The following is a 23,370-nucleotide window of genomic DNA, read 5'->3' as shown; positions in this document are numbered from 1 at the left end:
TTCTCTGAACATACAAAATCAGATCTGTAAGATCAACGTAGCACCAATGACATGTCAGTAAATGCCTTTTCTGATAGAATACAAGTAAGGCACTAGAAAAGGCAGATGTGCAAATTCATGAAAGCATTATAGCAGATTGCTGATTAAAATAGTTCTGGGACTGGTCTGAAGATTGAATTGTTACTCACATGGGGAAGAGTAGCATTGATGTAATGAAGATGGATGTTCATTACATCAATGAAGATGCATTTTGTAATTATTTTTTACTAAGCTTTTTCTCCCCAAACAAATCCAGCCTTGAAAACAGATTATCCTAACAAGATAACTGAGTTACTCCACGTTTTCTCTAAGAAGACTGACATAGCTTGACTGACAACAATGGCCAGGGTCACAGGGTCAGCAGAACACAGAAGATGTGTACAGCACTACATTACATATATATACCTGTATGTATGTGGTTTTGGTTGGAGTACAGTGACATTTCTTCACAGTAGCTTGCATGGTGATACGTTTTGGATTTGTGATGAAAACAGTGTCAAAAACTGCTCTGCTTCTCATGCCACCCCACCAGCAAGCAGGCTGGGAGCACACAAGAAACTGGGAGGGGACACAGCCTGAACATATGACCACAACTGACCAAAGGGATATCCCACACCATATGGCCTCATGCTCAGCATATAAACTGGGGAGACAAAAAAAGAAAAGGGAGTACATTCAACTTTATGGTGTCTGTCCTCCCAAATAACAGTCACACATGATGGAGCCCAGGGCTAAGCCACAAGGAGCCATTCCAACTCATGGCTTAGTTTTTGGAAGCGGTCTGTTGAGCAATAGCACAAGCAGAAGCTTACATTCATTCCTACCCCATCAGGTAAGTAAAGAGTGTTATTCCACAAGAATGAGATGTTGTGCTACACCTCCTTAGAAGGCATAATACTGCTTACAAAAAGCAAAGGCAGATTATTAAATATCAATGTAGTGGATCATGCAATACCCTAGCAAATGTATTTTGAGCTCACTGGCTCAGCAAGCACAAATGCAGAAAAGCTGCTCTGAGTTTTCAAGAATCTGAACTAAGAAGAAAATTGGGGTTTTTGGGAGACAGACAGAAGGAAGCCATTGGACAGGAAGAGCAAAAAAAATGATTGGGCTTTACTTGTGTAAACATAGATGTCTCCTGCCACTCTGGATGCCTTAGGGAGCTGGGATTTGTACATGGCTAGCAGCTTTGACAGAGGGCGTAGGGAGAGACTTACCTTCTGAAGGGACAGCCAGAAGCCTGACACCACACTCCAAGCATCTTTAAAGTAGCAGTGGGTTCCTAAGCAAAGGCAAGTGAATTCCACCCACAGAATGATAAAGAGGAAAGAAATGCCACAGAGGGGAGAGGAATGAATAGCAACAGGGCCCCAAGGTACCTTGAAATAAAACAGTGACACCAATCTATGAAAGAGGGTAAAGGATACTGTCACCAAAAGGTTAGTCAAAGTCATAAATTTTAATTCCTTGCTTTAACTGTAATCATTGTTTTTACTGCTTATGCCAGAAGCCTAGAATATTCTATGGCAAGTGACAGACTAATTGAGACTTCAGGCTTGATTTCACACTGTGTTGTAAGTTTATTTCCAGGATTGCCCCAGAAATACAACAATTTGTATTTTAAGCTTGAAGAGCTCCACACAAGGAAGGCTGTGATTGCCCATTACATCCTGCACTAATAGTGTTATCTAACCACAGAGACATCCCAAATACTTAACCAAAGCAAACTAGTAATGAAACTTAAAGAGCATAATTCCATGCTCACCATTCAATTTCATGAAATATGTGCATAATGAAATGCAACTTTTCCCAGGAGATTTGATTCTCGTATTTAGAGGGTCTACCAGTCCCATTACCTGAGAAGGCATTACAGTTTTTTCCCTCCCAACAGACTGCAGAGGAAACAAGGCTCTGTAAAAGCTTTTTCATTAACAGAACAGTTTTGCAGATATGACTTCAGCAGTCCTATCTAAAAGCAAAAGAACTAATTGCGCGCTGGAAGACTGTACTTCAAAAGCAAATCTGGCACAAATAAAGAGCACAGTGATTTAGAAACATCTTTGTTACATTTTAAGGCAGCACTGACTTGTTAGGTTTAAAACATAGGGCTACTTTTAAGCATCATGCCATTACTTTTCATCACAAATGTCTTCCTTACAACTGCTAAAATAACCCACATTTTGAAATGCCCTCAGATCCCCAAGGAGACAAAAATTCTATTTATAGTGGATCAAAAGATTTATTAGACTAATTTAGGCAGGTCCTTTTAGTTCATTATATCCACAAGGAATGAAATAGACTAACCCAATGTTCAGTTTAACAGGACAGACATCTGTCCTGACACACAAAAACCTCTGGGAAAGCTCATGTCATTTGAAGCAATGACTTGCTGTTGTGACAGGGGGGCTGCCCTGGTCAGTCACATAACAGGGTGCCAGACAGCAGAGCAGAACAGGGAGCAGCAGGAACCCCAGGGGCAGAGATGCATCAGCTTTAATTTAAGACCCAACTTCAAAAAAACATTCCAGTTAACTAGGGATTTCATTGCTTCCAAAGCAAAACTAGACAACTCAAGGTAATTGTGTCAATTCAGCCTTTTTAGGTTCAATACTGTAAAATACTATAATCAAGACCCCTGCCCCGCCCCTCCCCCCCAAAAAAGGAAATTTAGGTGAAAAAACATGGGAGGAAAAAATAATGTTCAAACAATTATGTGTAATTGTGCTGTTGGCTAAGATAGAGTTATTCTTTTTCTTAGTAGCTGGTATGGGGCTGTGTTTTGGATTTTTGATAAAAATAGTGTTAATAACAGAGGGATGCTTCTGTACTGCTAAGCAGTGCTTACACAGTCCGTGTCTTTCCTGCTTGTCAGCCCACCCCACCAGCAACGCAGGCTGGGGGTGCACAAGGAACTGGGAGGGGACACAACCACAACAGCTGATCTCAAGTTACAAAAGGGATATCCCACACCATATGGCATCACACTCAATATATAAATGATGATGACCATCAGCTAAAGCAAACGGAAAGAGATGCTAGCTTTTCAACTCTTATTGTCACTTTTGGCCTCTGGGCTCTACAGGGAAAGGATTAAACCACTTTTTCTCCTGTTTTTGATCTATTCTGCTTCATTTCTCTATTACGAAAACCCACTACATTGTACTGCAGAGAAGGAAAGACAGACTACAGCAAGAAGCCCACAGAAGGAAAAAAAGCACAAAAGTGAAATTGCAAGGTAAAAATATTGAGAAAATTCAGAATTGGTTGCATTCCTTCAATTTTTCTTCTAGCAGAGAAATGGAAACATTTATTCCTCTGAAATAAACAAAAAGGTAAATACATTCAGTCTACAAAAGCATGATTTATTTCTTTTGTTTATGCATGCATAATGAAAAGAGTATCTATCATGTTCCTATAACAAAGCCATTTTGCAATTTAATTCCAGTTTTTATACCAGTTGAACCAAAAAAACCACTTTTGTATCTCTAAGAGTAAACTTTATAATATACTAAGTATCTGCTAGCCACACTTCAAATAATTTGGAATGACTGCACCACAGGATTAACAACATAAAGAGTAATACGAATCTGCCTTCAAGTACTTCAAATGTATTATTTCAGGTCACAGTGTTTCAGTAATTTATACTGGAATGGCATTTGGTAAAACTTCATTTGCCATTTATCCAAAAAGACTGGTCTCAGTAAGAAGCTTTAATTACTACACTAAATTTCTCATCTTATACTTTTTGTAATTCTATGAATTTATTTATAATGAAGAATAAATTTTTAATAAATTAATTCCCTAGAGGTTTTTTTCCTTTTAAACAGCAGCTAACAGCTGTACGCCTATAAATAATTACTTGCAGAATTGTGTATCTGCCATCTCCTTTCCCTTCCAAGGTCTTTGATTTTCTCCACAAGTGAGCTCAACAACAGCTGGACTAATCCACCTTGAGGTTTATTGTTACAGGTTTGAGGGCAATAGCCAAGGTCCAGAATAGAATATTAAACATTCAAGTAGTCTTCTCATTTTCAACTACTTGATCACATTTGGAAAAGCCTCCAAAATACAAACCACAATAAATTACAACACTTTCGTTAATTATTTTGTCACATTGTACACATTGGGACTATTGTACTTCCACATCCAGATAAATTGGGCTAAGACATCATCAAAAGTAAAACAAGGGCTTTCAGTTCAGGCTACTTTCAAAATAGAATCAATAAAACATATCATTAGACTACAGACAACCTAAAAACCACTTGCTCACCAATCAAGAGCTGGTATCAGCCACAAATACTTTTTTTTAAAGAATCAAATGTAGGGTTTTTTAAAAATTTATCACGATGCTGTTCCACTGATAAAGCATGACAAATACAACTTCAAGACTTCAAGCTTTACTTGAAGGATTTAACTTTAACTTTGTAAAGTTAAATCCTTAGCAAACATCAATAAATTTCTTCATAATCATTATCATTTATTTATCATCAATAAATTTCTTCAAAATACATAATATTTTGTCTATGTCACTAGTCCACTCCCAATTTTCTATTTATGACTCTCAAATGAATGCGCCACAATCCCTTAAAACTATTCCAGCAGACATCTTTAAACAGTCAAAACTATTTTAAATTTTCACATTCTGTTATGAGAGTCTGCTATCACAGTCTTAAGATATGCAAATGTACCCCAGTGAAAAAATTCAGGTGCCCATTTCCATAGTTCCTGCAATTTTGTTCGATTCAATGGGCAGCCACAAACACTGTTAGCTTTCTCTAAGAAATTACATTCTATTCTAAATTATGAAAATACATGTCTACTACTGATCTTTTGAATATACTACTTTATTAAGAGATTAAAGACACTGAAGCTATCATAAAATGGCAATAAAGTTTTGAAATACTAAAAGTAGAGTCACCTGTCAAAGATTTACTCACCAAAACCTTCGTAATCAAACTAAATAAAGAAATTTTATCTATCTGGCAAAATGGCAAATGTTTTTGGCAATATAATAGTTTTTACCCTCTGACATCTAGTTTAAATGGCAGATTTAAAAGGAAAAAAATGAAATCATGCGATTCAGTAAGCCAGAAAACTGCCTTTAACTAAATTACTTAGGGAAAGAATAAAAGTAATACTTTTGTAACTTATGCTATTAGCATTGCCTTGCATATATATATTGTAGCTGATGGTAATATTAATTCCATAGTTAGATAATCCTCCATTAGCTAATTAAATTCAGTGTTGAACTTATTAACCAACATTTCCCTGACCATTTAAAGTATTTTGAATGATGGCCTATTAAATGTTAGCAGACTTTTCAATGTACTACAGTTTGCAAAATTAAATTAATGTAGTATCTTCCATTTATACAGACTCCTCACTAAGAACCCTCAATTCATTTTGAATGCTTAAATTACAGCATGACCATAATAACTTCTATTCAGAAGTAATAACTCCTGCATGGACTTATTTTGTATGGTACTGGGCATCCTTAATCCCTTTTCATGTGAGAGAGGAAACAGAAATCAAAGATTGCAGAAGTACTCTCCCAGGATTACTCTACAGATTCATTTTCAAATCCATGCCTCACACTGAAGAAAGCATTAAGATTTAAACTTTTTTTTTGACTGCTATGTTATGAAAAATGTCTTTAACTGACTTATTGTTATGTAGACATAGTTTATGCATTTCTGTAGCACAGAACTGCCTGGGCTCTCTCAGTTGGTATGCAGTATTTCCTCAGAGTTTGTTTTACTCTTGAAAATATAGTAACAAACCAGATGATAACACTAAACCTTATTATAGAAAAATACAAGAGTCACACATGTTTTTATATCAATATATTTATATACACCTCTATATGTACCATATATATACACACACACCTATGATTGATCACTTCTTTGCAAGCTTATCCCATCTGTCACTCATTAAAGGAATCCTTGATTAAACTTTAATTAAAGTTTCCTATGTCATTCCTACTTTGCAAATAAACCATATTTTACAGTACTTCTCTTGCTGTTACTCATCAGTTTCATCAACTCAATAGTTAAAAATACACAGAGTAGTGAACAATATCCCTGAAATACAAATTCTATCTTGTTATTCATACCAAACTACTGTCTTTCTTGTTATTCATACCAAACTACTAAGGCAGACTTGTGTCATCTGTCAAGCTTTTGAAATATACAAATTCATTTTTCTGTCTGTCGTAAAAAGGGTATGTTCTTTAAATTCTGATATTTACTTGTGCATTACACACAGAAGTAGAAAGAATGTACTTCAGTGATCAAAATGTTAGTGCTTACAAGACAACAGCAGAAGTTTTGGTTGAGGGAAATCTTCCAATTTTTTTCTGTTACATTGAATTCTGCACTTCTAACAATGCGTGAAGCATGTTAAGACAAAGCTTACAGTGAATTCTATTCAGCTGTTTACCAGAAAAATCCAGTCACTGAAACAAAACTGAGCTGCTCAATATCTGAGTGAATGCAGTCTTAAGTTCTAGCATTCCTAGCAAGTTGATTTGTACAACCATAAGAAACAGACTGGGCAATTTGTGGCTCAAGACAAGGACTTAAATTAGATATGGACTGATAAAATACATAGCAAAATGACCAAGGAATTCTAAATTATCTAATCCATTTTTCAGATAGTGAGGAAAAATTGGGGAGACAAAAGTCAACGTCACATCATGAAAAGAGAGATCTGAACACCACAACATAGTCCCTTTTGTGTTCATACTGCACAATGCACTTCAAATACAAAATTCATAGCAAAAAAATCTGTTATGGGAAAACACAGCCTGTATGACATTCATCCTCAGTAGAGTTCAAAGTACCAGTGAATGCAAGAATACTTCCATTTGTATCAAGAATTCAAATCCTACTGATGATACATGAAAAGACTCAGCTATTTGTTTATTTATCACTTAGCAGTCTTTTGACTTCAAAAGATATAATAAAAATCCAATAAATAAAACTAAGTACTCTCCTCCTCTCTTAGGAATTTATCTAAATAAAACCTACATTTGTAAGCCCTGTTCTTAAATGTAGGAAGTACTCCATTTGATGGCTGTCTGTACAAGCACATGCAGTGGTATCAGTACACGGAAATACATTACTTTTTCTTTATCCAGTGTACATGGCATAATCATAAGGAGATAGAATTTTAATTATATAAGAAATCCTAAGTTTGCCACATTAAGTCTTCAGAGGCTGCAAGCCTCTGCAGCCTTCTGCATTAAGTCTGCAGATACTGCAAGCTTAATAACAAACCTTTAAAGATACTGGCACTGCTTCATTCTGCATGCTTTATAACATGTGAGAACATATAGATCAACAACCATAATACTCATATACACACACAAATTAAGATGAGTTACAAATGAACATTCTACAACAACACTAGAGTACATAGAGAAGGATGGAACACATCTCCTGTGATGAAACACTGAGAGCATCATGGCTGTTCAGCCTAGACAAAGGAAGACTCCAGGGAGACCTCACTGAAGCCTTTTACTACTTAGAGGGGACCTGTAAGAAAGATGGGGACAAGTACTTTAGCAGGGCCTGTTGCAATAGGACGAGAAGTAGTAGTTTTAAATTAGAAGAGGGTAGGTTCAGACTAGACATAAGGAAGAAATTTTTTACAATGAAGCTAGTGAAATGCTGAAACAGGTTGCCAAGAGTGGTAGTAGACATGAAACACTCAAGATCAGGACATCTGAGCAACCTGATCTAGTTGAAGCTGTCCCTGCTCATTGCAGGGGGTTGGACTAGATGACCTTCAAAGGCTCCTTTCAACCCAAACCTTTCTATGATAAAAAAAGAGAGATCATAGCATGAAAAGAAGCAGAAGGAATATTTAACTTTCCTTTTACCTAGCAATTGCTGCCCACAAACATTGCAGTTGATGACTTCACTGAAGCCCTTCTACGTCCTGTTTGAACTGATTCCTGTCCTTGATCCCTCCCTGACAACACATATGGCCAGTCTGTACTTTCTTCAGAAGGATCCAAGTACATTTTAATGCATCAACCAGCTGCTACAGTCTGTGATTAGTTTTGCATGTGGTTACATGTTTTTATTATTTTACCTACATGCCCTCTCTCACAGGATAATCAAAACAAGGTATTAGAAAAACCATACCACCCCAGTGTCCCTACCACCCTAAAAAACCACACTGCCTTACACTCAAACATCATTTGAACAGGGTATCAAGATAAAGCCATTCTCCACTTTCATCCTTGGTTGGCCTGGGTGAAAGTTAAACTTCTGAAAGGGAAAAAGACTTGATGGGATCTTTCTACTTTGGGTCACCTTATTTCTCTGAAGACTGCTCTACCTGAATTGATGTTTCCCCAGAATTCTTCCAAGCAGAAGGAAAATTAGGAGTTTTATCTACTGTCTTCACCTTCTGGTAGGGAAGTAACCACCACTGTGTTCCTAAATGCACAACTTCAAATACAAATTAGTGAAGTGGCATGGCACATTTGGCTTAAGAGAAATCAAACAGAATCACTTTAATGACATTTCAAAGAAGCTACTGTAATGATCCTTCTCTTGCTGTTTTTTTTTTTTTATTGACTCTTTCCCTAGATTAGTGGGTTTTGTTCTTTAACTGAAAGTTATCTATTGCAGGATACTACATAACAGTTTTAAAACTACTGATAAATAACCTTCCCTTCCCTAGAGTCTCCAGTAAAAATCCATGAGACTGCATGGACCAAGATTAACAAAAAATAGGACTCTGAATATGCTCCTAGTTGTACATAGCAGCTTTGAAAGTAACCTCAATAATAGAAACAAATAAATAAATACATACATACACTCAGTCTTCACCTTCTGTGCCACACCAAGGAGGCACCCATGAGTGGACCATGCTGCTCCCTCTACAGAAAAGACAGCAAGAAAAATCCCTTCCACTTACTTGGTGTTAATTCTGGGTTTCCTTTTAAGTTCATCATCTTTGGAATTGAAGGTCCATATATGTCTGCATCAAGCAAACCAACTTCTTTTGCCTGTGAAAGTGAAAAAGAAGTGAAAAGAAGTAATTGTCAAAATGTCCTGCTTTCTGTATTATTAACTTGATTTGAGACATCCGTTGTCACTGTTTCCTTTCTCTCTAAATAGAAATTAAAGAATGAAATATAACGATGCCTACAAGTTGGGTCAGTGGCCTTGATAAGAGCTAGATTCTCCACACAGACAATCCTTACTTGTACAGTTTCTTACTTAAATTGTAGCCCACAGACCTTATATTAATAAGCATTATAAACAACATTCTCTCTATTCCATGTACTTTTATACAAAACTAACACCTTAACATTTTAAACAAGATACCAAATCTTATTGTTAAGAACCCCAAAAAACAAACAAAAACACACATACAAACAAAAATAAAAGCAAAAAAGTAGAGGTTTGTAAGCATATGCAAATGAAAGCAATTTAAATCATACTAGTGATTAGAAAGAATGTGAAAAACATAAAAAACATATTTTCATCTTCCATTTAAGTGGCCAGAGTACACTTTTGCAGACATCTTGAAGTTACTGAAATGCAAGTCTCTGAAGCTAGTTAAGCAGGCATAACATTTTAATCAAATACATTTACACAAAAGTATGCTAAAAATGGGCTTATTCAACTACATATGGTACATCAGGCAATAAACTTTAAATAAAAATTATTTCAGCTATGTAGTCTAGACTTACAAAATTCCTTTCTCTATTCTTTTTTTAATAGATACACATACATATTTTGTGGAAAATAAACTATTTTTCTACAGATGGCAAGACATAGTACCAATTACTAAGTTCCACAAATTAAGTAGTAAAGAGTACGCCCTTTAAAGTGCTGAATGTCAAGTTTCTCTAATATAGAAAGCTAACTGTATTCAACATTCTGCAAAATTGCAAACAAGTATGTTTAATAGCTTGTTTGAAAGGTTAAAGCAGCAAGAGAAGCTTTTCCAACAAAGCCAAATCAGACTTCCACTGTCAGTGTTTCAAAGTGTGCACTTCATTTTTTGGGTGATGCTTTCCTAATTTGGTATCTTATATAAAGTCATTTTGCTATCACAATTTTGATGGGAAATACAGAAAGATAAGTTTAAAAAAAGCATTATCATATTTGACCTACTATGTACTTTAAAAAATAAGATTTTAGTGCAAAAATCAACCAAATTTGGATTCAGTTATTCAATGTACTTTTTATTAACAAAACAGAGCAAAGCATATATAATTATACAGATTATTTAATGTAGCTTTTTTTAACACTTTTTCTTTATGATATCTCATGAAAACTATCAGACAAAAGTTCAGGAGTTACTGTAACAAATTCTTCTTCTTGCCTTGCTTAAAGCTGCAATTTCAAAACCATTTAAAAGACCCATATTTAAGCTAGACTCTGAAGATATGGAAAACAAACTATTAAAGCTTCTCTGTTCTTGTACAAAATGCAGATTTTAACAGATTAGAAAGATTCATGACTCAGTCCCTTTATCTGTGTCGGCAGCTAATCAAACCCATCAAAACATCATCTACAGGCTGTTCCACCTAATTCCTTCTCAAATGAAAGCAAGTAATTACTAAAAACCCACAAAGTGTTTTAAACCTGATGAAATACTTCCACTGAATTTCTTGAGGATTTTCCCCCTCATGCAAGGACTCTGACTATTGATTGACTACAATGATCTCACAACTCACCAGTTTCACTTTCAGAACAAAGGCATAAAGATTTAAGATGACCTAAATTAGAATGACTTCATGACCTCCTGAACACATAATCAGGTATTCACCACTACATTCCTAGGAGTCAGCAGCACTGCATCTACTGTATCTATATTATCCAACCTAAGTGTACTAAATTTCCTGAACTAAAGAATAAATAGATCCATCTGGGAGAAGAACATCCCAGAGGACTTTACAAATTCAGCTACTACTTTAAATTACCAAGCTAATACAATAAACCTGACCATTTCTCTAAAAAACTTACACACTTCTTCAAAAGTAAGAAAAGCGCCTGTTTCTGACATGCACTGCTTTTCATGGATAGGGTTCAATTAAATTCTTGTCATCAAACAGAAGAATAATTAACAGATTCTCAAGTTTCTATGATTCATGTTAACAAAAGCAGAAATGTTCCTGTAAGCCTGGTGCTTTCTACAGGATTATAGGAAAAAAGTCTTTCAGAAATCTTTAAATCATTGACAAAACCTCATCTAAGATAGCCTAAGGCAGGGTTTATTTCTTTACTAAGCGATTCAACACGTCACGTAAGTCGAGTTCACTATGCCTAGAAGCAGCAGCTTACACAGAAAGCATTGGCCTAATAAGCTATGCTTTTCTTTCTCCCAAATATCCCTACTTTTGCAGTATGTAAACATCCCTAGAATGCCAATAACCCTTTACTAAAGGTTTAATTAACTCAGAAAAGTATTATGGCAGCTACCAAGGGATTTTTTAAGACATGCACAGTACAGTCCAGATCATTTCTTCCAGCATTTACAATGTTTTAAATCCGCAAGTGAAGAAATAATAAGCACACACCTGGATGCTACCACATGAAACTGCTAATCAGAATTACCAGATACCTCTCATGCTGTGTGAAATATAATCCAGATACATGAGTTCTGATAATTAAAAAATTAGATTTTAATAAATTAATAAATACAACCTAACCTCATATAAAACAGCACATCTTTCAACGTATTGTATTAAAACAAATCCTAAGAAAACAACATAACATCACACAAGGTAAAGAAAACCATCTGGGCAGAAGGAATAGATTATGGAGAATCAAAAGCACAACCAAAAAGGCAACTTAGGAAAAAAAGAGGAGGGGAAAAAAGCCTCTAAAATTCCTCTTAGGTCCTCTGACGTATTTTGATATACATATACCTCTCGTACCAATGGTGCATCTTTTTATTCTTAAATAATCCTCATTACACAGACAGAAATGCAATACTGAAAGCACACCCAAGCATGTACAAGTCCCCCTGGTACTAAGTGTTTTCCACAGCGTAGCACACACCACTGCTAGAGCCTCCCTTGGCACTCTGGCAGGAAAAGGACTCAGAAAACACAACTCCATCACCTCCTCATGGCTGTATTTTCTCCTTATAAACATATTTCTCTCCTGTGCTATTAAACAAACAGCATTCCATCTCTCCAGATGGCATAGCAATAACCAAGTTCAAAACAGCTGTTCTCAAGTTAACATTTGTCCTTTCCCCTTCACCTGACCAGCTGTGAAAGAAAGTTTGAATCAATCTTCAAGTTTACTACACTTGGAAACTATTTTCTAGAGACCTTATTTTTGGTTGCCTTACTGCAAATTCTGCAGCTTAAGCACTAAACATACAAGATACAAATGGTGACAATGTAACCATTCCCATATGATTTAATCATGGTCACTGGAAGCTACTTTGAAAAAATATACAAACACATGCAGTCTCATTGGTTTCTTCAGGCAGCATAAGATCCTTATCAAAATTCCAGCAGGCAGAGACCATGAAATCAGAAATAAATACATTGTCAGCACATGAAAATACAAAAGTACTCCCATGTCAGCAAAAGCTCTACTTAAAAACTCACCAATATTTCCCCTCTTATCAAAGCTTTTAAGGTTTTCCCACTGTAGGTAAACAGTCTCTAGCACAGGCTAACTACTGCTAGGATTTGCTGTTTCTGCAGTACTGGTAATATCATGGTCTCATCTGATCACTGGTGACCTCAAGAACATTAAAAAATTTTACAGAATAAAGAACTGTAACTCCTCTTTATCTTCTACTTTTACGTCATTGACTAAGTAATTCTTTCTACTTCACTTCATTATTCTTCTCAGCAAAATTTTAATTTGCCCATTAGACCTCTCTAAAGATTTCTGACAAACATTCTTAATGAGGTACCATAAGTTACATAATCACTGCAGCTCTTAATCCATTAAAAATACAGTGAGTTTTCACACTAATTTAGAAAGTTCTTTCACCTACATGAAGGATCAAAAACTAGTTTTCACAGTCACCAGGTACAGATTCTATATTTACAAGAAAACCAAATTCTACATCAATAGACAAAGCAGATATTCTTGCAGATACCCCTGAGAGATGAGAATTCTACAGCTTCATTTTGTGCAGTGTACAAATTACAGGCACAGATAACCTCAGTAAAAAGTTCTTCTCCTTTACCTTCTCTGGCAAGATTCTCTACCTAATTAAATTTCATCTTAGTCCTTGAACCTGGCTACTGCCCTGTGAGTAACAGAGATTTGGAAGAAAGCAGTGTTCTAAATTAATGATTTTCAAGCTCTGAACTTAGTCGTAATTCTTTTGGGGGAAAGAACTAAAATGAACTTGTTGAAGGCCAAAGTCCTGGCAGGCAGAGGTGATGTAAAAAATAATAAATTTTGCCTCCTTTTATTTTCCTTATGCAGATTAGAAAGTATTGACTTGCTATTATGTTTGTTCTCTTAGGCAGGCAAATGTTACTGTACATAATCCTTGTTCACGTGGCATAAATTAATGCTGATGACAAAATGATCCCTATCTTTCCTCCTCTTACCTCTTTGAGCCTTAAGTTCCTTAAGAACTGTTGGATCCCTCCCTACACTTCCTTTATGTAGGTTCCCTTTCTGTTTTTCAGGGAATATTGACTACAAAATCAATTAGATTTTCCAGTAACAAATTCTCAACCAAATGCAACCAGTTTCATTCACATATCACAAAGGACCCCTCCACACAATTCTGTGTGCAGTGGAGAATCTGGTGATATCACTTTTTTCCAAGTTGCAAATGCTTTATTGAGGAACAGACCTGATTAAAGACTAATAAAAAGAACAGTTCACAAAAAGCTTCCATAAATAGCAGTTAATCAACACAGCCTGTGTTACTGCTAAAGATCCAAAGACTCTTTGACAGCACTAATTTAATCTTTGCTCATATTTTCTGAGACTTTTGCCAAGTATACCATACTTGGTAGGGTATATGTATCCCCACTGGATGCTAGTAGATAGCATTTTCCTTTGAAGTCAACTCTGCCAACGACCACAGCTCCCTGGTGCTTAGCCTGGGAGGGATAAAGGCACAGGTTAATGAGCTGTTATTGTTCTATACAGTGAAGAATTTCCTACACTAGAAGTGCTGTAGTCCATTCCAGAGACAGAAATTCTAGCTTTGCTAAGTGTAGGTGCCAGTTACTTTAAAGCTGGTTCTCTTAATCCACCACCAGGACTCTCAATTTACCCTTTTAATGTCATTATAGACTTAGAGCTAATCCCAAAGTGCAAGCAGCAACACATAGGACAAACGGGAACTTTAAAATCAGGATAGGCTATGGATTCCTCATTTGACATACTGACACAATGAATAGCCATCTTTTAATCCTTAATTCTCTAACTCTTTCAGCTGCATGCTATTTAAGTGCCTAGCTGTAAATTGGATTAAAGCCAAAAACGTACCACTGCAGTTTCTTCACTCTATCCTAGAAATGCAAACTTGCTTCAAACACTCAGTCTGCTACTGGTTTAAAAGCACTTGTCCTTTATATGAAGTGTTTTCAATTTTCTGCCAGCCACAGGACTTCTCCAGCACTTCTTTTCTACAACAGGCTGCACTAGCTCCTACTCAATGTTCTTAACAATTGCGTACCAGTACTTCAACCTTGCTTGGCCTTTCTGCACATTATCCATCCTGCTGAAGGAAAAGAACTCAATATAGAACCATTTGAAAAATAAAATTACCAAAACAGAATCCCCAGCATTACCACATCTCTACTAGATGCCTCTCCACTTTCACAACACGTAAAATTATTATAAAAAAGGGTCCACTTTTCACATCAGTATCTCTGGTATCTTTCAATTACTTGAAGACTAAGGGTATTTAACTTCAAAACAGACTTAAAAAAAAAGGAAATTTTCTTCAAATTAAGCATACAGTTATCTGATTTAAGTAATATATTTTAGGAGGTCTATTTCAAAATATATTTTTAATTTTATTCATTTTTATTTGAAAAACAGCAAAATGTTTAAAGCTTTATTATCTTTTTTTTCAAATTGATCTAAAAGCTAAGTTATCATTGCAAATAAATCAATTCTAACTGGCATCTCCAGCATTAAGAAACAAGCACAAAGGCCTTAGCTACAGTGATTAAATTCTTCTAGTTCTCTATGCAACAGAGTTAAAGATGCTTAGAAATCAAACCCAAACAATCAGAAAAGCTGCATAGGAAGAGGACAAAACAAGTCAAAACTTGTCTTCATGCTACGATTACCCAGTGAAGGATCCCATTGCTGCCCAAATTCTTCAAGATTTGTTTTCCCACATGGAATTTCTTCCTTACCAGCAAGAAATGTATATGCATTGTAAAGTCATCTATGAATGCAGCAGTCAGGTATTAGCCTGGGGAGAAATGGTTTAATTACACAAGCCAAATATTGAAAAAAAAAAAAAAAAAAAAAAGCTGGAATGAATGTAAAAAAAGTAACCTGGGTGGTTTTTGAGTAGTTTTGAAATGTGTGAGTTTAGATTAAATACTCGGTTTGAAGAAATTAAAATTCATTTTATGACCACATGGTGAGTTGACACGAAGAGTCGGCTCCTGCCTACACCATCACTAAGCTGTAACTGACTATATCGGCATATCGGCATGAAAACTAGACCTCTTCCCCGCCTGTGCTGATACCGGTCAGACAACCAGGTGAGATGTGTATCTAAAGAGAAGAGAGGACACCCCGGCAGCCGCGGGGACACGGCGGGGACAAGGCGAGGACAGGGCGCGACCCCCGCGCGGCTCCCGCGCCCCGCCCGCCCCGCCGCGCCCGCGGCCCGCGCGCCCCCTGCCGGCCGCAGCCGCCATCCCCGCGCTGCGCAGCAAGCGCGGCCTGGGCTGGGCAAAACAGGGAAATCCGCTCCTCGCATAAAAATCACCCTTCGGGCATTGCCCGTCTTGGTCCCGGCCTGCACCACCACCCAGGCACCCCTGGCGCTACGCCAGAATACGGAAAACTGCTGCCTTTCACCACGTGCCCCAGTACCGCAGGCAGAAGCCACTCGCTTATGCGTACATGCTAACTCGGTCCATATGGTTTTGCTTCCTCCTCTGTCCTTCACAACACAAAAAACATTTCATCCTATAGTGAAAATGTAAATCTTCCCTAACGAAAAGGCATGCCAAAGGAAATCTGACTGGGAGCTTGCCTCATAGTGACAGCACAAGCATGCAGCCTCCCAACTGGATTTGTGCCATCCTTAGTCATGCACAGCTGGTGTTTGCTCACTAAAATACTCTGTTCATAAACAAGCAATCCCTACCCTATTATTGCTGCCATCTATTAATTCAACTTGTTTCTACTACAATAAATTGTCTCTGGCCAGGCAGCTTTCATAAATAGTCATTCTAGTCTGAATATGAATTGTCCTGGCACAACACCCAAAAATTCTTCCCAAGCGCTCCTAGGGGAGCACAACTGACTGCTGGTACATCAAAAGAATGAAAAGAATCAGCTGTCAAACCAAGCAAGCAATTAACACAGAACACAAGGGTAAAACTTTAAGTTATTTCTTAACACAAAAAGAACACTGTATAGATTTACAGGCCTTGGTACAGACCCAAGAGCTTATATATTTCTTAACTAATCCATGTACAACAGGTAACCCAGGGAACCAAAAAAACTAATATTGCTAGGAAGGCATAAGAGACTGCCCGGCTTGTCTTCCCTGGCTCTGAATCAAGAAACAAAACCAACCAACCAAAGAAAAACAAAACAAAAAAAAAAAAAAAAAAATCCACCAAACTACTCTGTCTTGGACATGGTATCTAGGCATCTAAATGAACTTCTGTCTTGAATTATTTACTCTGTAACCATGAGGTAAAAATACGCAAAGCAGACTGAGCACCAGCATGCAAGACTTCGAACTCTCAAATTGTAATCCTGGCTCTGCCAACAACACTGTGTGACCATGACAATGTCCAAGGCTCTGCTGATGGCTTAGTATTTCAGGCCATCACTACAATAACTGAAAAAGCTGCCATGTTAAAAAAAATTAAAATACATGTATCAGTAGAAACAGTAGATTTTTAAAAGATGGAAGGATGTTTTCTTTTATCCAGAGGACAAAAAATCCTTTATGCTTTGACTGGTAATCTTCCAACTTATGATACACCAAACAATAAGATGTCACAGCAATAACTGAAAGAAGCAAGAATCTAATCCCATCTCCTCTTAAAGGAGAGCATCTTTCACAGATCTCACTCACCAGAAAACAGATGTTTTCAATAGTCTTTAGCCTGTTTTATCTTAGAAAAAGATCACCAGTGACAAGCATAGAACTTTTAACATAGACTATGAAGGAAGCACAGACCTTTATAGTCATGGTGACCTATTTTCCTCTACAAGTCCTTTCTTTCCTCCTTCAAGCAGTACATCAAATTCAAGATCAGTTTCTATCAATTTGTGTTTTGCTTATGAGACATAAGGGCAATTAATGAAGTTGCAGAGGCCTTCTGAAGCTCTGATCTACTAACAATCATTACTGCTTCTTCTGAAAGAGAAAAGCTCACAACAGCAATGAAGGAACAAAAACCATGACAAGGCGAGGCACCATCAACAGTCACCAGATGTAAAATAAAGGCATCCATTGCTGCATACCTGAGGACAAAGAAATTCACTATAAAATACAGCAGGAGGCACCAATGGGCTCTGAAAAACAACCTCCTTATTTACTTCATTCACCATTGCAAAACTGAAAATTGCAATGATTTATAGAATTCAGAGCACTGGACAGTTCCAGTCTGGAACAAGGTCACAGAGATTTTAATTTTAAAACCTTATCTCACAAAATTAATGAACTGGAATCAATGTGAGTACACAAATAAACAAACCAGCAACTTCAAGCCCAAAGGTTAAACATAAACATAATGCATGCCATTAATTACCTTAAGGAAAATAAGCCACAGAAGAAAAAATATATTAATGCATGAACCAACAAGACAGTTGTTTATTTAATCCACTTTAATTTCATACTTTCTAACTTGGAACTATATCAATACACCATTTCACCACAGCGACAGCTTGCTAACCTGTGAGCACCAGTTCACACAATTCACAGCTATTTCATCAATTCCAGCTGTTCTTCATTATTTAACATCCACCAGATGCTGGCCTCCAACTTCACACACCACCACATAATTGTAACATCAGAACTCCTAAAAAAGGGCATAATCCCAAAACTTGCATACATCAGAATTACAAAGAGATAGTTTATCAAAATATATTTTTAAATGCATAAAACTGCATGTTTAAGAAGTATCAGACGCCATCTTAAAAGCCCATAAGCTGGTACAGAAAGTTATGTGCAACTGGTTGACACTGTTTCCATGGAGCTACTCAATGACCATCTCACAAACCAGATCACATTGCAGAGTGGTTTTTTGGGGTTTTTCTTTTTTGCAAAAGTATTAGACCAAATGCCATGTTTTAAACTTGATTAGAAGGAACCATTTCAACAGTTCTGCTTTTCAACATGACAGATTTTTCTCTGAGATCCAATTATTCCAACAGCCTATTTAAAACACAGAATTAAAGACTGTGAAATAACAAGATCAGATGCCATCACAAAGAGTACATATTTCATATAACAGTTTAAACACTCTTTTTATTAAATGTGACTGAGTTTATGGAAAAAAATTAAATCTTTTAGAAAATTCCTCCAAGAAGTTTGCAGATTGCATGTAGCCCTCGCTCCTACCTGTTGTTTTTTGTTTTACTTGTCTTTTACAAGAAGATGCTACATTTGCCTGATTAAAGTACTTGAGTATACTTTGTATTTAATGTTTTATGAGTACAAAGCCTGCATCATACCCCCTCCCATTGCAAAGGAGACTTGCTTCTGAGTTTATCTGTGTGGCAATAATGTGCACAATGGAACTACTCCTAGTCTACAGCAGCAGGTGGACATAAAGAACACCTGTGGTTTTTACTCTTGAATGGCTCCTACCATCTATTTATAGTCCAGGCAACAGTTTTAGTAATACTGAGCTGGGAAATCACTCAAGAAATTTTACTTCCAATCTTCAGGGAAGATACCTAGTTTTTGGGGTTTTTCACCTTAGCTGTTTATAAAGTATTTTGATACATAATTTCTCCAGAAACAGCAAATCTGTGAAGCTATAAAAAAAATGGTTTGGACAGTATTCAGCACAAACTCCTATTTTTTTCAAGTCAGTATTCTGAAGTGGTAGAATTATTTATTGTCTCCAACCTGCAGAGGCATTCTCTATGACATCTATACATCCTTCCAGAATTGCAGTTCAACTCAGTGACACACCAGGGAAAGGACAGAGCCAAACCCAGAAGCAGGATGGGTTATTCATGGTACTGATAAAATATAAACAAACTGACAGAAACTCAAAAGCCCACCAAAACAAACTAGAAATTAACTAAATAAAAGTGTTAATTACATTAAGTGTATGTGACTGCCCTCAGCAGTAACCATTTTATTTATAACACACATTTCACATTAAGGCTGATAATTAAATGTTCACCTACCGAATCATTTGCTGCTAGGGCGAGGGCTATATTTACTGTAAGGAAGAAGAGGAGGAAAAACAAAAAGATTAAGTGCAGGAAAACTTAATTCCAAAATATTAAGAATGTTATCACTGCTATCAGGAGAAAACATTCAGTAATGATGCCATGCAATACTTTTGTTTATATAATTTATCTGAAATTCAGTTGTTCATCTGAACCATCAAATTTATCCTCATGGTAATAAACAAGAATATAGATTTCCTTCTCAATATTACTAAATAAATATAAATTTTAAAAAGCTGTCCATTACAGATACATGTAAATGCTTCATTTACATTTCCAGTATCTTATTTAATGCTTGTTGAACCCTGATTTTTTATTTTTAAATGCACAGGAATGAACTCACAGTTCTAAGTATTATTTATAGATGTGTTAAATTTTATGTAGAAATTACACACAGATACCAGTTACAAGAATTTAAATTCAGGTATTTGTTTGCAGACACAAGGGGAGTAATCTGAATTTGTTTTTCAAATTATTTTCATTTTGTAAACTGTCAATTGATGAACACGTATTTGGTATTTTTAGTAACCTACAACAACCAGTCTATGTATTATAATGATATACCTTTTGATGGTTAAGAAACACAAGTTTTAACTGTTTTGCATGTCTTTGTACAGGTAGGTGTATCCTATGTATAGGATAGATAATAGCTAAAAAGAAAAAAAAAACACTTTTTTTTAAGAACAGTTACTTTTAGTACAGATATCATATTAGTCTGTTCTAGAAATTATAACTCAATTAGTCTGTTTCAAGCATGGCTGAACCACAAACCCCAAAATTATACATTACTAGCTACATCCATGTGTTATTCACAAGACATGGAGATGAACAGCAGACATCCTTCAACTAAAGAATAACTCTTCTCCAGTCTAGATGCTAGGAAAGAGATCTTTAAACACATTTCTAACACTTTACAGAGATCTTTTCCAAGAATTTTACTTTCAGTGTGATAGTATCATAGGATGGTTAGGGTTGGAAGTGACCCTAAGGATGACCCAGCTCCAAACCCCTGCCATGGACAGGGACACCTTCCACTGGACAAGGATGTCCAAAATCCATCTAACCTGGCCTTGAATACTTCCAGGGATGGGACAACCACCCTTGTCTGGGCACCTGTTCCAGCTTCTCACCACCCTCACAGCACAGAATTTCTTCCTAGCTGCTAACCTACATCTCTCCACTTCTGATTTAGAACTATTCACCCTTGTCCTACCTGCCCACATAAAAAGTCACAATCCTTCCTTTTTGTAAGCCCCTTTTAATTACTGGAAGGTTCTCTAACAGTCTCCCTGAGGCCTTCTCTTCTCCAGGCTAAACAACCCCAACTCTCTCAGCCTTTCTTCACAGCAGAGGTGCTCCAACCCTCTGATCATACTTGGACTTGCTGGACACACTCTCACAGGTCCTTCTTATGCTGGGAGACCCAGACCTGTGCAGCCATCCAGCCAATTCCTAATCCACCAAGTGGTCCATCCATCAACTCCCTGTTTCTCCAGTTCAGAGACAAGGATGTCGTGCAGGACAATGCCAAATGCTTTGCAGAAGTCCAGGTTGATGATACCAGTCATTCTTCCCTCAACCATTGTAAGGCATAACAAATGTTGTTTTGCACATGTTGGCACAACAAATATTTTCCCATTCTGTCATCTGTTTAAGTTCAAGTCAATTTCTGCAGTACTGGTAACCCACATACTATCTCATTCTACCACCTAGGAGCACGTGATAGAGAAAAAATTAGAGAAAAATTAATTTAAAACCTAATGGTGGAGTTGAGAGAACAGTTCAAGGTACTTCACAAAGCTCTGATCAGTTTGTGTGGTTTATATGTACTGCTTTGTTTTTCCTTTATAAAACACCTACATATGTAGTTGAGAAAATTGAACAGAGTCCTGATGTGGAAACTTTCTAAATATTAGCATCCTCTACAGAGAAAGGCACTGTATAGGCACACCTAAGCAGCCAGGGAAGGAGGAACCGTGTCACTGCACTAACATATGATCCCTTTCACCTCAGCCTACATCACCTCTTAAGGTGCCTTGATATCTCAGGACACTGCTGCACTATTACAAAAATATGATTTCAAAGCTAAATTCATACCTAAGATAAAGCCAAGATTTCTATATCCAAGTAAATTCTCAATGGCTGCAACAGGACTTGTCAGAGGTGAAGTGTTATGGAATTTAATCACAAGGTAATGACACAAGCACCTAAATATTCCATACAAAAGAAACCTTACCTGCTGTTGTTGATTTTCCAACTCCCCCTTTTCCAGAAGCCACAACCACCACCTGCTTAACCCCTTCTATGGGCTTCTGCTTTGGCAGCCCTCGCGACAGGATCCGCGCACGTCTGTCCCTCAGAGCCTCATCCCCAGAGCCTGAGGACTGATAAAACCAAAAAGCAAGTGAATGCATGTGCACCAACCCGCAGGTCTCGCAGAGAAAGCTGACGGGAGGGAACCTACACGCACGCTGAGAAATTTTCACCACTTGTCTGGGAAAACATTCTGCACAAGGGCTCTCCTAAAGGGAACCTGCTTCACAGGCAGGCAAGGACTGTGCCAACTTAAAATAACATCAGTCACATATTTTTCTGACAAACACTTCAATATGCTTGATCTTAACACTCAAAGAAAAAAAATGCGTTGAAATAAACCAAAACGCTACTTAAAAGTCGGAAGCTTTGCGAAACAGACTAGACTTGGCGGTCCTTTCGGTACAGCTGTTTCAGGCACAACAGAGTAACAGCGGAGGAGCAGGAGCCCGAGGTGCTGCCGAGGGCCGTCCCAGCCCTGAGCCGTGCCACAGGAGAGCCACACGCGGGGCCCCCTGGCTGGACGGCCGGAGCAGCCGAGCCGAGCCGAGCATCCCGTCAGGCAGAGTCCCACCTGCTCCGGGCTGGCACAGCGGTACCGCCACGGGCACTTAGCGCCGCGCACTGCTCCCACCGAGTTCAGGCGAGTGCGGGTAAAAAGCGGGCACAGCCCGTCCATCTTCCTCTCCCAGCCCGGCCCCCGCCGCCGACGCCTTCAGCGACCGCATCCCCTCCCGCAGGGACTCAGCTGCTGAACCGGCTGCCGGAGGACACGGCCCGGCAGGGCACCCGAGCACGGACAGAGCCCCGCAAGCACAGAGACAGCCCAGCCCGGCCCTCGCCCGCCCCACTCACCGCGGAGCCGGCGGACGGAGGGGCGCAAGCGGCGGGCGTGCAGCCCGGGCGGCCCCGCCGCCCCGCCAGAGCTCTCCCGCCGCCGGCGCCGAGCAGGAGGCGGGCGGCGCGCAGCGCCCAGAGCCAGGCAGCGCCTCCCATGCCCGCGGCCGCCCCGGGCGCGCTGAGATGGCGCCAAACGGCCGCGCCTCGGCCCGCCCCCCGCACCGCCCTCCGCCCGCCCGCTGCCGGGGCTGGAGCTGGGTGGGCTCGGCCGCCCTCGGCCCGCGCGAGGCTTGCGGAGCTGAAGGTGCGGCGCTGAGACGTGCTGCGGCTCCGGAGCTGAGGGGAGCGATCCGCGCCCTCCCACCGAGCAGCGGCCCTGGGGAGCAGCAGCACGGAAAGCAGATCCCTGCCGCTGTCTGTAAAGAAATCGGGGCCGCGGGATCAGCAGCGAGTGACCGCACACAATGCAAACTTGCTCGGGCTAAGTCCTCGTTATGCTGCAATTGTTCCAGCAGAGGCTCCTTCGGCTCGTCGGTGCCTTCTGAATTCTCATCTTGGCCCGCAAAATGGTTGGGCCAGAGCTCGG

The 23,370-nt window shown here is 38.5% G+C and overlaps 1 protein-coding gene across 5 annotated transcripts in view; it reads right to left on the bottom strand.

Annotated features, from left to right (window-relative positions):
* Window positions 1-22,969, bottom strand: part of NUBPL (NUBP iron-sulfur cluster assembly factor, mitochondrial) — a 77,503-nt gene extending 54,534 nt beyond the window's left edge. Inside the window, exons 1-4 of one of the 5 annotated variants that reach the window (XM_059475103.1) lie at window positions 22,800-22,969; window positions 21,868-22,015; window positions 19,587-19,621; window positions 8,974-9,064 (exon numbers count right to left, since the gene is read on the bottom strand). In XM_059475103.1, coding sequence (XP_059331086.1) covers window positions 8,974-9,064; window positions 19,587-19,621; window positions 21,868-22,015; window positions 22,800-22,940 — 415 coding nt within the window. In that variant the 5' untranslated portion in view covers window positions 22,941-22,969. Of the gene's footprint in view, window positions 1-8,973; window positions 9,065-19,586; window positions 19,622-21,867; window positions 22,016-22,799 lie in introns of those variants that run through there. The other 4 variants (XM_059475106.1, XM_059475105.1, XM_059475108.1 and 1 more) reach the window with 4 other exon arrangements.
* Between the last annotated feature and the right edge of the window lie 401 nt (window positions 22,970-23,370).

The sequence above is a fragment of the Ammospiza nelsoni genome, chromosome 6 (assembly GCF_027579445.1).
Source record: "Ammospiza nelsoni isolate bAmmNel1 chromosome 6, bAmmNel1.pri, whole genome shotgun sequence".
In the NCBI taxonomy this organism is placed as follows: domain Eukaryota; kingdom Metazoa; phylum Chordata; class Aves; order Passeriformes; family Passerellidae; genus Ammospiza; species Ammospiza nelsoni.
Note: the sequence above shows the minus strand (reverse complement) of the source record. Positions and strands in the feature narration are given on the sequence as shown.